The 15,382-nt window shown below is 35.1% G+C and overlaps 1 protein-coding gene across 1 annotated transcript; it reads left to right on the top strand.

The window, feature by feature from the left end:
* Positions 1-55: 55 nt before the first annotated feature.
* On the top strand, positions 56-6,237 carry LOC108727744 (transmembrane and TPR repeat-containing protein CG4050). The gene is given in 13 exon segments (XM_018455970.1): positions 56-825; positions 2,126-2,262; positions 2,386-2,467; positions 2,561-2,776; positions 2,861-3,033; positions 3,114-3,369; positions 3,705-3,783; positions 3,786-3,843; positions 3,936-4,248; positions 4,320-4,610; positions 4,723-4,905; positions 5,003-5,287; positions 5,429-6,237. Coding segments are annotated over 13 exon segments (2,940 nt in total). The 5' UTR covers positions 56-633; the 3' UTR covers positions 6,104-6,237.
* Positions 6,238-15,382: the final 9,145 nt, after the last annotated feature.

The raw sequence follows: 15,382 nt of genomic DNA, 5'->3' as shown, positions 1-15,382 counted from the left end.
CGCGCGCAGCGGCGACGCTGGCGTCGCGACGCCGACACGGTGCGCATTGCGCGAGTACGCCGTTTGACAGCTCGATCGCGGTGCGCGGTACGTGCGTACGTAGATACGTGCTCTCCCCCGCGCGGTGATCGTCTTCTACGCGCCGCAACTCTCTTCGTGTGTCTGTGTCACGGAGCGGAGTGGACTCGCGCGACCGGGAGAGACGGCAAAAACCTACGGGAGAGAGCCTCGCCGTACTCCCGCCGGGTCGTTGCCCCGCACCGGTGACGACTATGTCGGCGAGAGGCCGCGACGCGGTTCTTGGGCTCGCCGGCACTCGCGCTGGTACGTGATCGCGACGCGTCGGGATCAGTTGTGATGTGCCTAAACGCGGACGCGGCTACGCGGTCGACGTGCGTGGAAATGACATTCGTGCATCCCTCGTGGAGTTCCTACGGTTGAGAGCACCTGCAAGAGCGTAAGAGAGAAAGAGAGAGAGAGAGAAAGAAAGAAAGAGATAGAGCGTGGGAGAAGACGGTAGTAGGAGAGGCGAAAGGGAGAACGTTCTTCCTTCCGTTTACTCCGGCGGTGCCCGCGGCTGATTTGAGCGAGAAAGAAACGAAAGGCGACCGGCCGATCGATGTTTTATTTGTGATGGGAGTGCCTGCGCGGGGAGCACTCGCGGCGATCGTGGCGATAACCGCGCTCGCCGTGTACCTCAACAGCCTCGGCTGCGGCTTCGTCTTCGACGATATCTCGGCGATCAAGGACAACCGCGACCTCAGGCCCCACACGCCCCTCAAGAATGTTTTCTACAATGATTTCTGGGGCACCCCGATGCACAAGGTGCGAGAGAGAGAGAGAGAGAGAGAGAGAGAGAGAGAGAGAGGGAGCGATCGCGTGAGGGAGGAAGCGAGAGCGAGAGAGGGAGAGAAAAAGAGGAGGCATCGTCCGACCCCCGTTGCTGGAGGACGCGCGGCCGAGATCTCCCTCTTCCCCCCCCCGCCCCCCCCCTCCTTTCCCCTCACCCTCTTCTATAGATGGCCCCCTGCGTATTGATCCGCGAGCGTCCTGTCCATTTCATCCCGATCCGATCCCCCGTCCTGTCTTCTTCCGTTTCCCTCATTTTCCGTTCCCCCGCGCACCGCGGAGTCGTTCGATATGGAGCGGGGATCGAAATCGACGTGGCCTCGAAAATCTCGAATTTTTGCCTCTCGCATCAGTACGCGAGAATGATCCCCCGTGTTTGCTCTTGACGATTGGCAAATATTAGATTTTTACTTATCTTCGCTCCTCGACAATTGATGTCACTGGAATTCTATCGATTTCAAGAGCACTGAATCGGTTCTCTCGAAATCGACGTATTTAGTTTCGAGAAATTCAGATTTAAAACGCACGTTAATTTCCCGAAAAGTAAATAGATAATTATCTCCTATTTTTCCATATGTTAACAAATACATATTTTTCTGTATCTATAATATCGATAATAATATTACAATTTATATCAATTTAACAAAACAGAATAAACTATTATGTCGACTTACATTGTAAATAAAAAAGATGCGAGAAAATTTTATTTTAGTATAACAGCAATGCTATTTTAAAATTATACTTGATAATTTTAACGGCATTAAATTTTTTTATCATCGTCGAGCACGTTGATTAATTTTTTTTACCATCGTTCGTCGAACCCGCACAACATACAGATTGGTGACTATATTTATTCAACTTGATAAAAAATATCTTGATTTAATTTAAAACGAAATATTTGAGGTTTTAGATAATCGAAAAAAATTGTAAAAGATAGAGAATGCATGCAATCTGCAATTTTGTTTTGTGATTTTTGTCATCTACAATTTTTTAATTATTTATGAAGAAAAAAATATATTGTTAAAGGTATAAAAACTTCAAAATTATTTGAATAAAAAATATATTTTTTACTCTGAATAAGAAAAAATCGAACAAGTATGAGCTATATTATTTGGGTATTATTAAAAAAAATTATTTGATATGTGTAGAATATCTGCAGAACATTATCTTCCTAGATAGACTTTTTTCGTATTCATCTTTTAACAATAATTGCATCAAAAGTGTTGCATTAAAATTGCTCCAAGTTGATCAATTATTTTTCTCTTTTTTTTAATAGGAACAATCGCACAAGTCTTATAGACCTCTTTGCGTTCTCACATTCCGATGGAATTACCTGATTCATCAACTAGATCCTATGGGATACCACCTGCTAAATGTTATTCTACATGTTGGAGTATGCCTATTATATTTCAGGTTGGTTTACATCAATTTTTTATTTTATTTTACAACATTACTGCAGACAGAATTAAAGAAAATTATTTCTGTAAGGCTTCAGATAATAGAAAAAAAAAGAAATAGCAGAAAAATTGTTTACAGGACCTGTTTGATGTTTCTGCCAGAAGCAGCAAGTTTTGTGTCATCTTTATTTTTTGCTGTGCATCCTATACACACAGAAGCAGTATGTAATAACATTTTAATTATTTTGAAAAGACATTTTAATTGTTATTGCAAACGATTGTTATTGGTAATGCGGCCATAATTATATTCCTAGGTCACAGGTGTAGTTGGTAGGGCAGAAACTTTGTCCTCCTTATTTTACCTGGCAGCTTTAATCACATATACTAAATGTTGCAAAAGCAAAAGATCTACAGGGTGGAAATCCTTGATATTATCTATGTTTTTTGTATTTACTGCAATGTTGTGCAAGGAACAGGGAATTACAGCAACTGCAGTTTGTGTACTGTATGAAATTTTTGTTGTACAGAAGGTAAAAAACTTATTCCATGTGTGCATTCATTATGGAACGTGTTTTCTATAGTAAGATTATACTAATACTTGTAACTTTATTCAGGTTAGAGCAAGGGATATTTTCTTAGCACTAAAATCGGCTTTTGGTGGTAATAAAATTTCACCTGCATGGTCAGGCGAGGGTACAAAACGTTTGACCGCCCTTACACTTGTTACATTTAGCCTGCTTATCCTACGGTTACATATAATGGGCTCAAAGTTACCTGTATTTACCAGGTATAGTTGTATATATATGTATATGATTTACGTGTAATTTTATTCATAGTGTAAACTAATGGCGACGTGAACACCTTTAGATTCGACAATCCCGCATCGGTTGCTACAACACCAACAAGACAGCTTACGTATAATTATCTTGCTGCAGTGAATCTAAGACTGCTATTTCTTCCAAGTGATTTGTGCTGTGATTGGACAATGGGGACGATACCATTAGTAGAAAGCTTTACCGATGTCCGTAATCTCGCGACCCTAGCTACTCACGGAACTGTACTAGGATTGCTTGTGACAGCTGTTGTAACACGTAGCAGACAAACGTCAGTCATTCTTATTATGGTCAGTAGAACGTTGCACAATTAAATCTATATATAATCTAATAGATCCTATTGAAAAAAATCACACAGTTGCATGATAAAATCATGTAATTAAAACATGTAAATCACGTACTGATTTGGAACAATCTGTTACGTGATTTACATATTTTAATTACATGATTTCATCATGTAACGTTATGATATGATTTTTTTTCAGTAGGAGAGAATATAAGTAATTGAGTAATCGTATGTGTTTGTGGAATAAAATGTGCATGTACTCTACTTGAAATTTTGTATATACAGATTCTGTAATTAACAATACTAATATCTAATATGTTTCCAACATAATGCCTGCAGAGTTTGGCTATGATGATACTCCCTTTTTTACCCGCGTCGAACCTTTTCTTTCCGGTCGGATTTGTAATTGCTGAAAGAGTTTTTCCATGGGGTTTTGCATGCTTATTGGATATGGATGGAGTATTTTGGCAGACAAAAAGTAAGTTGACTCGTCCGTGGACGTAACGTTGTGTGGATTGCTTTTGTATATAGATTATGGAAAATATTTTTCTCACATAAACCATCTTTCAGATGCAAGAAGCTAGTGTTACTTTTACTCGTAACACTTCTGGCCGCGCATACGACGAAAACATTTGTCAGAAATTACGATTGGTTAGATGAATACTCAATATTCATGTCTGGTTTAAAAGTGAACGAGAGAAACGCTAAACTGTTTAATAACGTGGGTCACGCGTTAGAGAGTCAAGGTCGTTTTAAGGAAGCATTAAATTTTTTCAATATGGCTGTACAAGTTCAGGGTGACGATATTGGAGCACACATTAATGTCGGAAGAACTTACAATCATCTAAAAATGTTCAAGGAAGCTGAAGACGCGTACTTGAAAGTAAATAATAACAGTAAATATCTATAATTTATCTAACTCTTTCGGTAACTCTTTTATTTCTTTTTTTCTAGGCCAAGTCATTATTACCAAAAGCGAAACCGGGAGAATCTTATCAAGCACGTATAGCACCAAATCATTTAAATGTGTTTGTTAATTTGGCTAACTTGATAGCTAAGAATGCAACTAGATTAGAAGAGGCTGATTTATTATACAGACAGGCCATCAGTATGCGTGCGGATTATACTCAAGCATATATTAATCGTGGCGATGTTTTAATTAAACTTAATCGTACAAAAGAAGCTCAAGAAGTCTATGAGCGAGCACTATTTTATGACAGTAATAATCCTGATATCTATTATAATGTAAGTATTGAGTTGCTGCCTGATATTAATAAGAATACAATATAAATATTAAATAATATTAAAAATATTTTTTTTAATTGATTACAAATTTAAATTATTGAAATTTCCACAGCTTGGTGTCGTATTTTTGGAACAAGGGAAAGCATCCCAGGCTCTGGCATACTTGGACAAAGCTTTAGAATTTGATCCAGAGCATGAACAAGCGTTACTGAATTCCGCTATACTACTCCAAGAATTAGGACGGGCAGAATTACGTAAAGTAGCTAGAGAGAGACTGTTGAAACTTTTACGAAAGGTAATCGCGTCTTTTTTTTCAATGTTCTTTGAACTATGATTATATCATTAACTTATGGACTGTCATAGACTTATATAATACTTTTCCCTAATTACAGGATTCTAACAATGAGCGCGTACATTTCAATCTGGGAATGTTGGCCATGGATGATCATGACAGCGGTAGCGCGGAGCGTTGGTTCCGTAATGCCGTCGCACTAAAAGAAGACTTCCGCTCTGCATTATTCAATCTCGCGTTACTTTTAGCCGATGAACAACGTCCGCTCGAAGCGGCGCCGTTTCTGAATCAATTAGTCAGATTCCATCCAGATCATGTGAAAGGCCTAATTCTTTTGGGAGATATTTATATCAATAACATAAAGGATTTAGATGCTGCGGAAAATGTAAGATATATTACACGAAACTTATTTTTTTTTAATTTACTTTTAGAAGTATATATCCAGTTCATACTTTAATGTAAACAACAGTAGAAGATCGCGTATGTCAATAATTCTAGAGATATAACATCAGCGCGATTGTTTCAGTGTTATCGTAGAATACTGCAACTGGATCCCACAAACATTCAAGGACTGCATAATTTATGCGTCGTGATGGTGGAACGGGGTAAACTAGGCTTAGCGGCGCAATGCTTGGAACGCGCTGCCGCTTTAGCGCCACATCAGGACTACGTACACAGGCATCTTTCGATCGTGAGGACCCGTATTAGTCGTCTACCGCCAGATCAACGCGATAACGATATCTTTGACGATTCTTTCTGGAGCAGCAATGTGAAGGATAGGCCTTTCAATACCGAGTCATCAAACGGACAGTTTCTAGGAAAGACGGATTCCGTTTTCGCGAATCACGCAACAGTTCACAATCACATAGGAAGTAAGCAGAGCAATACCGATTCCCTGAATAATCACATTATACATTTGAAAGGTCCATCAAAGCCTGCCCGTGCGATGAATGGCGTCGGTACGGAAACGAAGGACGGACAGCGACCCAAGCAAACGACGGTCCCAGAACTGACTAATATCGTGGAACCTACTACGGACAGGGTTTTCGATAGGATTATAAGCGCTGACGTAACAAAACTAGATATCACGCAGAAACACGGCTCGAAACACACGAATTCCGATCAATTCAATCAGAGTGCCGCCGCGACTGTAAGCGGCAAGCAAGGAATTCAGCAGACAAAAGACAGTGCGTTGTCATAGTATTAATGTAAAATCCGCCGAATACTGTAAAGTTATGCATATAACGAAAAGTTATGGTGGTACAGTCATATAGAGCTAATGTGTGAATATGGAATAAATACAGAGTATTGTTTTATATGCTGTATAAAAAAAATAGGACGTTTTATAAAATATATTTAAAACAGTCGTGTATTTTTTGTTTCCCTCATGTGTACACTTTTCTCCTCTACTAGTCTTATTGTGTCCTCATATTTTCAAAAATTTAAATATTTTACAATATAATTTTAAATTGAAGATGCTTGAGAAACAAAAAGTTGCACCCCAATTTCATTAAATCTTCTAATAAATATAGAATCATGATTTCTCAACAACGTTATGTGTCTTTTAAAATTATAATTTATTCGAGTTTTATGTTTAACAATTTCATTATTTTTTATTAAAATCCCTAAATAATAGTTCTAATTTTTATGAAATTCCGATTTTAAGATGTATGTTACCTTTTATTTGTAGTTGCATTTTATTTGTAGCGTTTCACACAAAAATTCGTATGAAAACGATTACACTACAGTAATTATAGTAAAAATCAGATTCAATTATATTTATTAACTCCTTTTTGTATACGCGCGAAATTTCACAAGAATTCACATATAAATTTCGTATCGCTTTTATTTTTTTTTTATCAATATATACACACATATAAACAAAGTTTATTCGAAAGGTCATCGTCCGATCGTCAATTTAGTCCATGCATTACCTGCAACTTATTATCGATTGCAGCACGAAAGCAAGCCGTTGCGGGTTGCAAAGTGGCATGAAGTAATGAATCAAGCTGGCTTTCATGTTCATCGGATGCCAGGCTGCTGAAACATCATGTAGTATGCATGTGGAAGTTGCAAGACTTTTACCCTATCACGTCTCTCACCCACGGATCAAACGTAGTAACGTGCTGGTGTATGTAATGTAAAAAAGCTACACCCGATAAACATGGAAATGAAAACACGAAGTTTATATAATGTATAGGGTGCTTGCGAATTACCCAATTTCGTAGCTGCATTTTTATCTAAGCGAGACGCGTAAGCGGAATCGCAATTACTATTACTTTTTCCTTTTTATCTTTAAGTTTTACGTGTATATGTTGAAATCACGAAATGTAATAAAATTCATGTATTGCAACATATACAGGGTGTCCGATATAAAGATCATAACAACAGTTAAGGGTAGATTTCTAAGATCATTTTAAGTAAAAAATCCCAGTACCGGAATGTCGAGGCTATAACAGTTTTTGGATTATAAGCATTTAAAGTTAGCGAATCATATCGCCTAAAATTCGCACGTTTAGATGTGATTGGCATTAATTTTGCATGGCATTGGCTGCGTTCAGCAGAGAAAGTAGCTTTGCAACTGTTGTAAAATTCTTCAATATGATTGGTTCTTGCTTTTGGAAAATTATAGATCTAAACGTATAAACCAATTACATTGAAGAATTTTACAACAGTTGCAAAGCTGCTTTCTCTGCTTAACGCAGCCATTTACCTATCACTGAACGTGCGAACTTTAGAACATATAACTTTATATGATTCGCTAACTTTAAATGCTTATAATTCAAAAACTATTATAGCATCTAGTATTAGGATTTTCATCTTAAAATGATCTTAGAAATCTATCCCTTAAACGTTGTTACAGTTTTTATCGGACACTCTTTATCGGATACACATAAAACTTAATGACAAGTAATAATAATTGTAATTCCTTTGTGTTTTTCTATAAAATAAAATGATAACCTTAAGAGAGATATATATTAGTTTCAAAACTAATATCTAACTTTTCTCTCTAAATTTATTCATTCTATATATTATCTATTCAAGATCGAAAATTTTTTAAGACATTAAAGTTTAAGTATTTTAATTGGGACATAATTTTTTGCTAAAAGATCACCGACGAAAGGAAAACTGTAAAAGTATTCAGAGAACTTCAGCTAAAATTAGGCGCAAGCTATTTCTATTAACTTCATATACAGATTTTTAAAAATCTCTATTTCACTTCTGCGTAATTAAATTAAAATAAAAAAAACTGCGGATCAAACAAACCCCGATAGCAATAAGCAGACATTATTGTCATCATTTTGACGTCAAAATATCGTCATAAGTGTTCTTTTAACGTCAAAATGACAATAAATAGTACGTTACCCAGACAGCACAGAATATTTATGAAAATATTTATTAATATTCATTTTTTTTAAATGTTATATGGGTATTTCATACATATTTTATATTTTATTTGAAATATTATTAAAATATAGACCAAATATTTTATGTAATATATATGATAAATATAAATAAATATTTCTAAAAAGTATTTTTTACTTTGATTATAATGTATCATTAAGTATTTTCACAGGGCATCATTAAGCATTTTACTATAACATTTACAATAAATATTTCATATTATAATAAATGTTTATGATCTGCAATCTAAAACCACAAAAATATATTTACAAAATATTTAAAATAAATCTTACAAATATTTATAAACATTTTGTAAATATTTTATAAATATTGTGTGCTGTCTGGGTAGCTTGCTAACGGGAATATACGATCGAGTTAGTTATTTGCTCAGTCAAGTTGTCGCTTTTGAACGCTATCACGTTAAAAAAAATATTGGCTGAGACGTTTCAGACATGATGGGTCTACATACATCATTCAAACAAACCCTCGATTATCTATATTAGAGATAACTAAATTAGATTCCATATTGCTTACAAAATCCAGACACCGATAAATGGAAACTAGACATGAATGTTAATGCGTTAATCGTCCTCGAGACGACCGCTTGCCGGACCGACTTTGCGGCGCGACGCGACGCCCAGGAAGACCGAAGACACCGATTGACCCATTATAGCTTGCAGGATTCTGTTCTAATCGGAAACAATGTCCTTGGTAAGTCATGCCTACTCAGCCCGAGCAACTGTAAAAATGATGCCGGTGCTCCATTTAAAATTTTCATTTCGGTCGCCGACGAGCGGGGACAAGAGATTTCCCATTTAGCGGTTCCGGTGACACAAAAAATATTTTATTAATTTTTAAATTTATGGATTGTAGATGCTTGAGAAATATACCCATTCTTGCGAAAGTCTAAGGAAGACTCTGATGAAGTTTGAAAGATGTCAATGGACATCAATATGTGATGTCATGTCATTAAGTACGAAGTGCCAAAGAACGCAGCCAGTCAAATATGTGAACTTTAAAAAATATAAAAACACCTAAAATTATAACCCAGACAGAATATTTATGATAAATATATTATTTTATGATAAATATATTATTTATGATATATATATTATTAATATTCATTTTTTTAAATGTTGTATAAATATTACATACATATTTTATATAGAGCTTTATTTGAAATATTAAAATATAGACGAGATATTTTATGTAATATTTACGATAAATATAAATAAATATTTCTAATGAGTATTTTTTACTTGGATTATAATGTCTCATTAAGTATTTTCATAGCATTTACTATACCTAACACTTAGAATAAATATTTCATAATATTTATAGTAAATGTTTTTAATCTGTGCAATCTAAGACCACAAAAATATTTACAAAACATTTAAAATAAAGATGGTCATAGCATTCCACGTAAAATTATCTTAAAAATCCTCTTTTGAAAAAAAGAAGAATAAAAAGAACCCTAGAAGTCTTAATTATTTTTACATTCCTCTATCTCAGAAGAATATAAATAATGTAAAAATTCAACTCTATACAAACTATTAAAAAATATAACTATAAAAATAAAATTTATTCGGGATGTTCTAAGCATCTCACACTTACCTAAACTGGAAACAAAATTTGCAGATTTGAAATAAATATTTATTCAAAATAAAACAGTTATGTAATCGAACAAATATATGTTTACATTTAGTAAATATTTCGTTAGTACTATTGGAATAAATATTTATTTAAAATCTACAAATTTTTTTTTTCTGTATATTTAAAGATCATATGGTTTACATTAATGAAATAAGAAAAGAAGTCGCTCGTCACTTAATTCGATGTCGCCGCATGGTTTCCGGTCGTAGAACAAGTGAGCCCTTTCGGAGGTGAGCCCTTCTCGACACCGTGAACCGAAATCGGCCGACGCGAGGGTGAAAATGAGGGTGTAGGGGCCAGGCAGTTTACGGTTGACCGCACGCCCTTCCGTATGCAGGCGGCATTAGCCGTGTGCCACGCGATTAAGGGAAGCTGACAAGTAAGCCGGTGTTTAATGAACACGTCTCCGTTGCTCAAGATTATCATTGAGCTGAGTGTTTATAAGGGAGGCGGCCACCTTTTCGGCCACCATAAGACGCACACGCATCATCGAGTAACAATCACCGGCACGGGCGCACGGTGAGTACCACGTCGACCTTTCATCATTTTTTTACACCGTACTGAGAAGGAACGAATTTAACATGTAAGGAACACGCACACGCATACACGTACACGTCGGCCTTTAATCAATTGTAATTAATTCGAACGTCGACCTTTAATCAATTGCAAATATACATTCGCGATTATAGGACCGCGACTTAAGGCTCTCGTGTAGTTCGTTTTGAATTAAACCTCTGTATTATCGAATATATTCTCAGAATTATTCTTGAATTTAAAATTTAATAAGGTTTTAATTTAATTTAACCCTCGAGGTGTAAAATATGTATCTTCTAAGTTAACGGAAGCGTTATTGCAATAGTAAAATTTGATGATATACGATCAATCGTGTGACTCACTGTTAGGTCATTGTCTTATTAAAAATTACCAATTAATATATAAAGCTCTTTTATAATTTGTGAAATTTGCACAGTAAACTGTCTTCATATGGAAAAACGATTTTGTGGTATTGCATTAATTATGTTTGAATTTCTTACATAAATATTTTAGTAGTTTAATAATATTATTTTCAGATCTGTATCTAATTAAATTTTTATATACTTTAGAAAAATTATTCTTTCCGCACATCACTGTCGACTCCAATAATAGTTTAATTTAGTCACTCAAACATGCTAATTAGAGCCGTCCTAATAAAAATAATCAAAGATTTCAATGCGGATAATGTGATCCTTGATAAAGATTCATTTATTCTCGATTCTTACTTATTAACGTCGTTGTTTACGGTTCATTTTTATTGCATAACACGTTTCATAGTTTACGCTTCGATGTGTCGTGGTCTCTCACATGGATAAACTCTCGTCGTCTATGGTGAATATTGCAGTACTTCGCAAACTTTTTCCAATATTTATGATACAAGCTACTCGCTCAGGCAGTAAATATTGTGCATCGTACCATACGAGTTCTTGCAAACGAATATCAGAAGCAGAGAGTAAGTACGGGGCTAATGTCACAGGTAAAAGCTACGTTAGCCTTTATCGATCACGATCGTTGACCGCGTCATATAAGGCGGCTCGGTATTTTTTCTCCTTGTCGTAATCGCGATTAATGAAGCATGCGAAATAAGATATTTTTCGTAATGTTCCCCAAATAGCGAGATGACGTTTCAATGACATTTTATTGACATTAAAGACGTCATTAAGACTTTATTAAGACATTATTTGACGTCATCTTGCTACTTATATTGGTGCTAATGTCATATATTTTAAGAAAATTTCTAAATATAAACTCGGACTATTATATTCTTACAATTGCATCCACGTCAAAACCGTATTATATATAAACTCGGACGTATAATAGTTTGAGTTTATATTTAGAAATTTTCTTAAAAACTTGGACTATTATACGCCCAAGTTTATATGTAATACGGTTTTGACGTGGATGCAATTGTAAAAATAACAATGAAATAAACATGGCAGACGATTAAATAGACTTACCCCGCAGAACACAAATTACCAAAGGAACACATAAAAATGATCAAAAAATCAAAATGATTTTATTATAATTCTTAACGTCAATAAACAGTTAAATTTTATAACCAAAAAAATCATCTTTTTACTTTCATTACGTCAAAATAAAATATTTTAATTTTCTTTTGACTTGGTGTTTCTTAGGTAATTAATAACAGCATCAATACTATAATTTTTAATCGCTCAGTATAAATGTAACATAACACATGTTGTATATAACAGTTTCATTTTCGAATATCAAATTATAATATTGATGTAATTTACTAATTTGTGTTCTGTGAAACTTTATAAATTTTCAAAAATAGTAATACGTCCTTTTTTTCTTACCACAAAAGAGAGACGTATTATTATTTCGTCTCAAATGGTTTTATTGAAATCAATAGCTAATTCTAAAAAATATATGAATTAATAGTGAAACTGGATTAAAATAGATGTACGTTTTATCAGTCAGGTCATTAGAGGTATGACTTTGATCGAATATTTCGTAAAGATATTAGTTATAGGGTGAATGGAACAGCTTGAAGTTATGTTAGATAAGTGAGGGTGAAAAAGTGAAAGAGGTATATGGACTCCACTGCGCCGTGGAAAAAACTTGACCGTCGTGGATAAACCGGGGTAACGAATGAGCAACGTCACGCAAGCCGCGCACTATACCTGAAGATTCTTCGTATTACCGCAATGCCTTACGATTAACTTATCGCTAGATCACGTCCGTACACATCTGAGTTCATTTCTCGGAAAAAGGTTCGCGAAATGCTTTTTAACTTCTCGATCTAACAAACACGACTTTCCTCAATTCTTTTGCCAGCATGTTGCGCCACATATTAACCGGCACACTTGATTTAAAGTCTTCTAAATCTTTTCCAATCTTTTCCAATACTTTTTTGTAATATATATTATATATTAATTACAATTTATTTAAGACTACAATTAAATAACGATAATAAATTTAATTGAAATATTATTTTGATCTCTTACCGAGACATGCTTTATTATTAGTCTTGAATATGTGATGATATATTATTTGCGTATTTATATTTTGGAAATTAAATGTAAAACACTTATTAATTGACGAATCCAAAAATTTGTCAAGGGCGGGTGTGCGCAAGTGAAATTTTTTTTGAAGTAAAATATAAAAAGATAAAATATTAAATTATTACTTAAATTATTACATTGAAAAAATATTATATTATTTAAATGTATAATTTATAAAATGTTTTATTTATATATATATATATAAAATTACATTAACAAGAAAAAACTAACGTAATGATATATTTTTTATATCTAAGTGTTTCTGAAATTGAAAAATATTTTTGGAATATCAAAATTGAGATTAAGCATTTCAGAAATATTAAAATATATATAACGTTTTGCTATAAATATTTTCAAAAAAGGAGATTTCAAAAAGCGGATTATAGCTACGTTTACACCGTGCGCTTAGTCCGCGACCTGTACGATAAGTGTCTTTGTTTAACCTACAAGATAAACAAGGACATCTATTGTATAGGCCGCGGCCTAAATGCACGGTGTAAACGTAGCCAATGACTCCCACCCATGGATCCGCCAGCGACTAGTTTTTTGCAAACTAAATGCAAAAAAATAGAAAAATATAACACGGTTAGCTTTTTTTACGTAATGTCTATAAATTATGGGACGCAAGTTCGCCGAGTGTATAGGAGATCGTGTTATTGTTTTAGAGATTTGCGAGATTTTTACTGCTGCGCCAGAAAATCGCTGGTTTCTGATCACGTGCCCAGTAATGGGTCCCATTAGGGCTAGCAGATGAAAGTAGGACAGCAAGTACTTTCCGCTCACGAGGACAATTGCCCGCGTATAGCGTATAGCTCCGCCGACTCAATTGCAGGACTTGTGATCGTTTAAGGGGAGGGCAAAGCATCTGTCCGGCATTCTTAGATGGAGATCGTTATCAGTAGTAGAGCCTTGTAAAAGCACTGCTTACTAAAAGTGTTAAAAGATTTCGCACGTTTTCAGTGATCTCAACCGTTTCTGTACTCACGTGTTCGTTTTTACTCGTTTTGATCGCATGAATCGTATAATTATAGAAACAATGGTTGCTTTCCTTTTAGAGGACACAGTCGACACGAGTGTCGTCTATTTTTGTTATTCATTGAATGCTAAAAGATGGAACGACGTTTGTGTTGACTGTCTTCTAAAAAGAAAGCAGCCTTATACTATCTATTATCTTGTTACACTAGTCATGAAAAATAAACAAAATCCATTTGTCGCGAATTGAACTTCAGAGATGTGTAAAAATAAATCTTCCTCTTCACTTTGTCTCAAGTAAGCTTCGTTTGAACGGAGTTATTATTCTTAGCTCGGCATTAATCATTTCACGATTATTAGGCCCAGTTCCATCAATGTCCCATCAAAGAATAACACAAAAACGTAAAGCAATAATAGACGTAAACAGTAAGCGAATCGGCCAATCACAGCAAAGAACAATGCAATAGCTTTACGTTCTTTATTGCGATTGGCCAATTCACTTACTGTCTTACGTTGTTCTCCGTATTTTTGGCTTAACTTTAATCTCGATTCAATTTACTCTTTATCTTTTTTAATTGTGAGAATTAAAAAAAGATAAACAGTAAGTTAAACAAAGATTAAAATTAATCTTACATTGACGGAACCGAACCTTAACGATTAAAAAGGTGAGAACATATACGCGCGCAGAACTTACGTGATCATACGCGAAAATAATGCGGAAAATGCAAGCATAATCTCTATCCGCTATGTGGCGGACGGCGGCGATTGCTATCATACCCGGGAAGAGTGCACCGAGAGTATGTACTAGGGATGTTCGATCTAGGCAAAAGAATCGATTTTTTTAATCGACCTGAATCGCAACTGCGAGTATCGATTCACCAAAAGATTGAATGTCAAAAAATCGATTCGGTAAAGATCGATCTAAAAATCTAGACTAATTGCAAATTGCATATTATAGCTCTTTTCGTAAAAAAAAAAAAAACAAAACGATTCCAATACATATGGCCGGTCACAGAAAGGTTGCAACATTTTTTTTCGATGTCTTTCGAAACTCAGCCTTGCTCGTAGACTGATTGAATGTAAATGAGTGGATCTATAATTAAGAACTAATCGCTCAGTCAGCAAACTGCATTTCGAAACTCATGGAAAAAAAGTGTTACAATCTTTCAGTGACCAGCTGTACACAGAAAATCGATCTCGGGTCTTAAGAATCGATTCGTCGATTTAATCGGAACTTAAGAATCGATCTAAAAAATAGAGAATCGAAGGTAAAAGAATCGATTTTTTAAAAAATCGGTCTTGAATCGAACATCCCTAGTATGTACATCCGTACGATCTGGCTGTGGCACACGTCCGCAGACAACTGTTCAGATCGCAATTGGCCGTCTGCG

This window comes from Mycetomoellerius zeteki, unplaced genomic scaffold (assembly GCF_001594055.1).
Source record: "Mycetomoellerius zeteki isolate Tzet28-1 unplaced genomic scaffold, Tzet1.0 scaffold52, whole genome shotgun sequence".
Lineage (NCBI taxonomy): Eukaryota > Metazoa > Arthropoda > Insecta > Hymenoptera > Formicidae > Mycetomoellerius > Mycetomoellerius zeteki.
The sequence above is the reverse complement of the archived record's forward strand: the minus strand, read 5'-3'. Positions and strand labels throughout refer to the sequence as shown.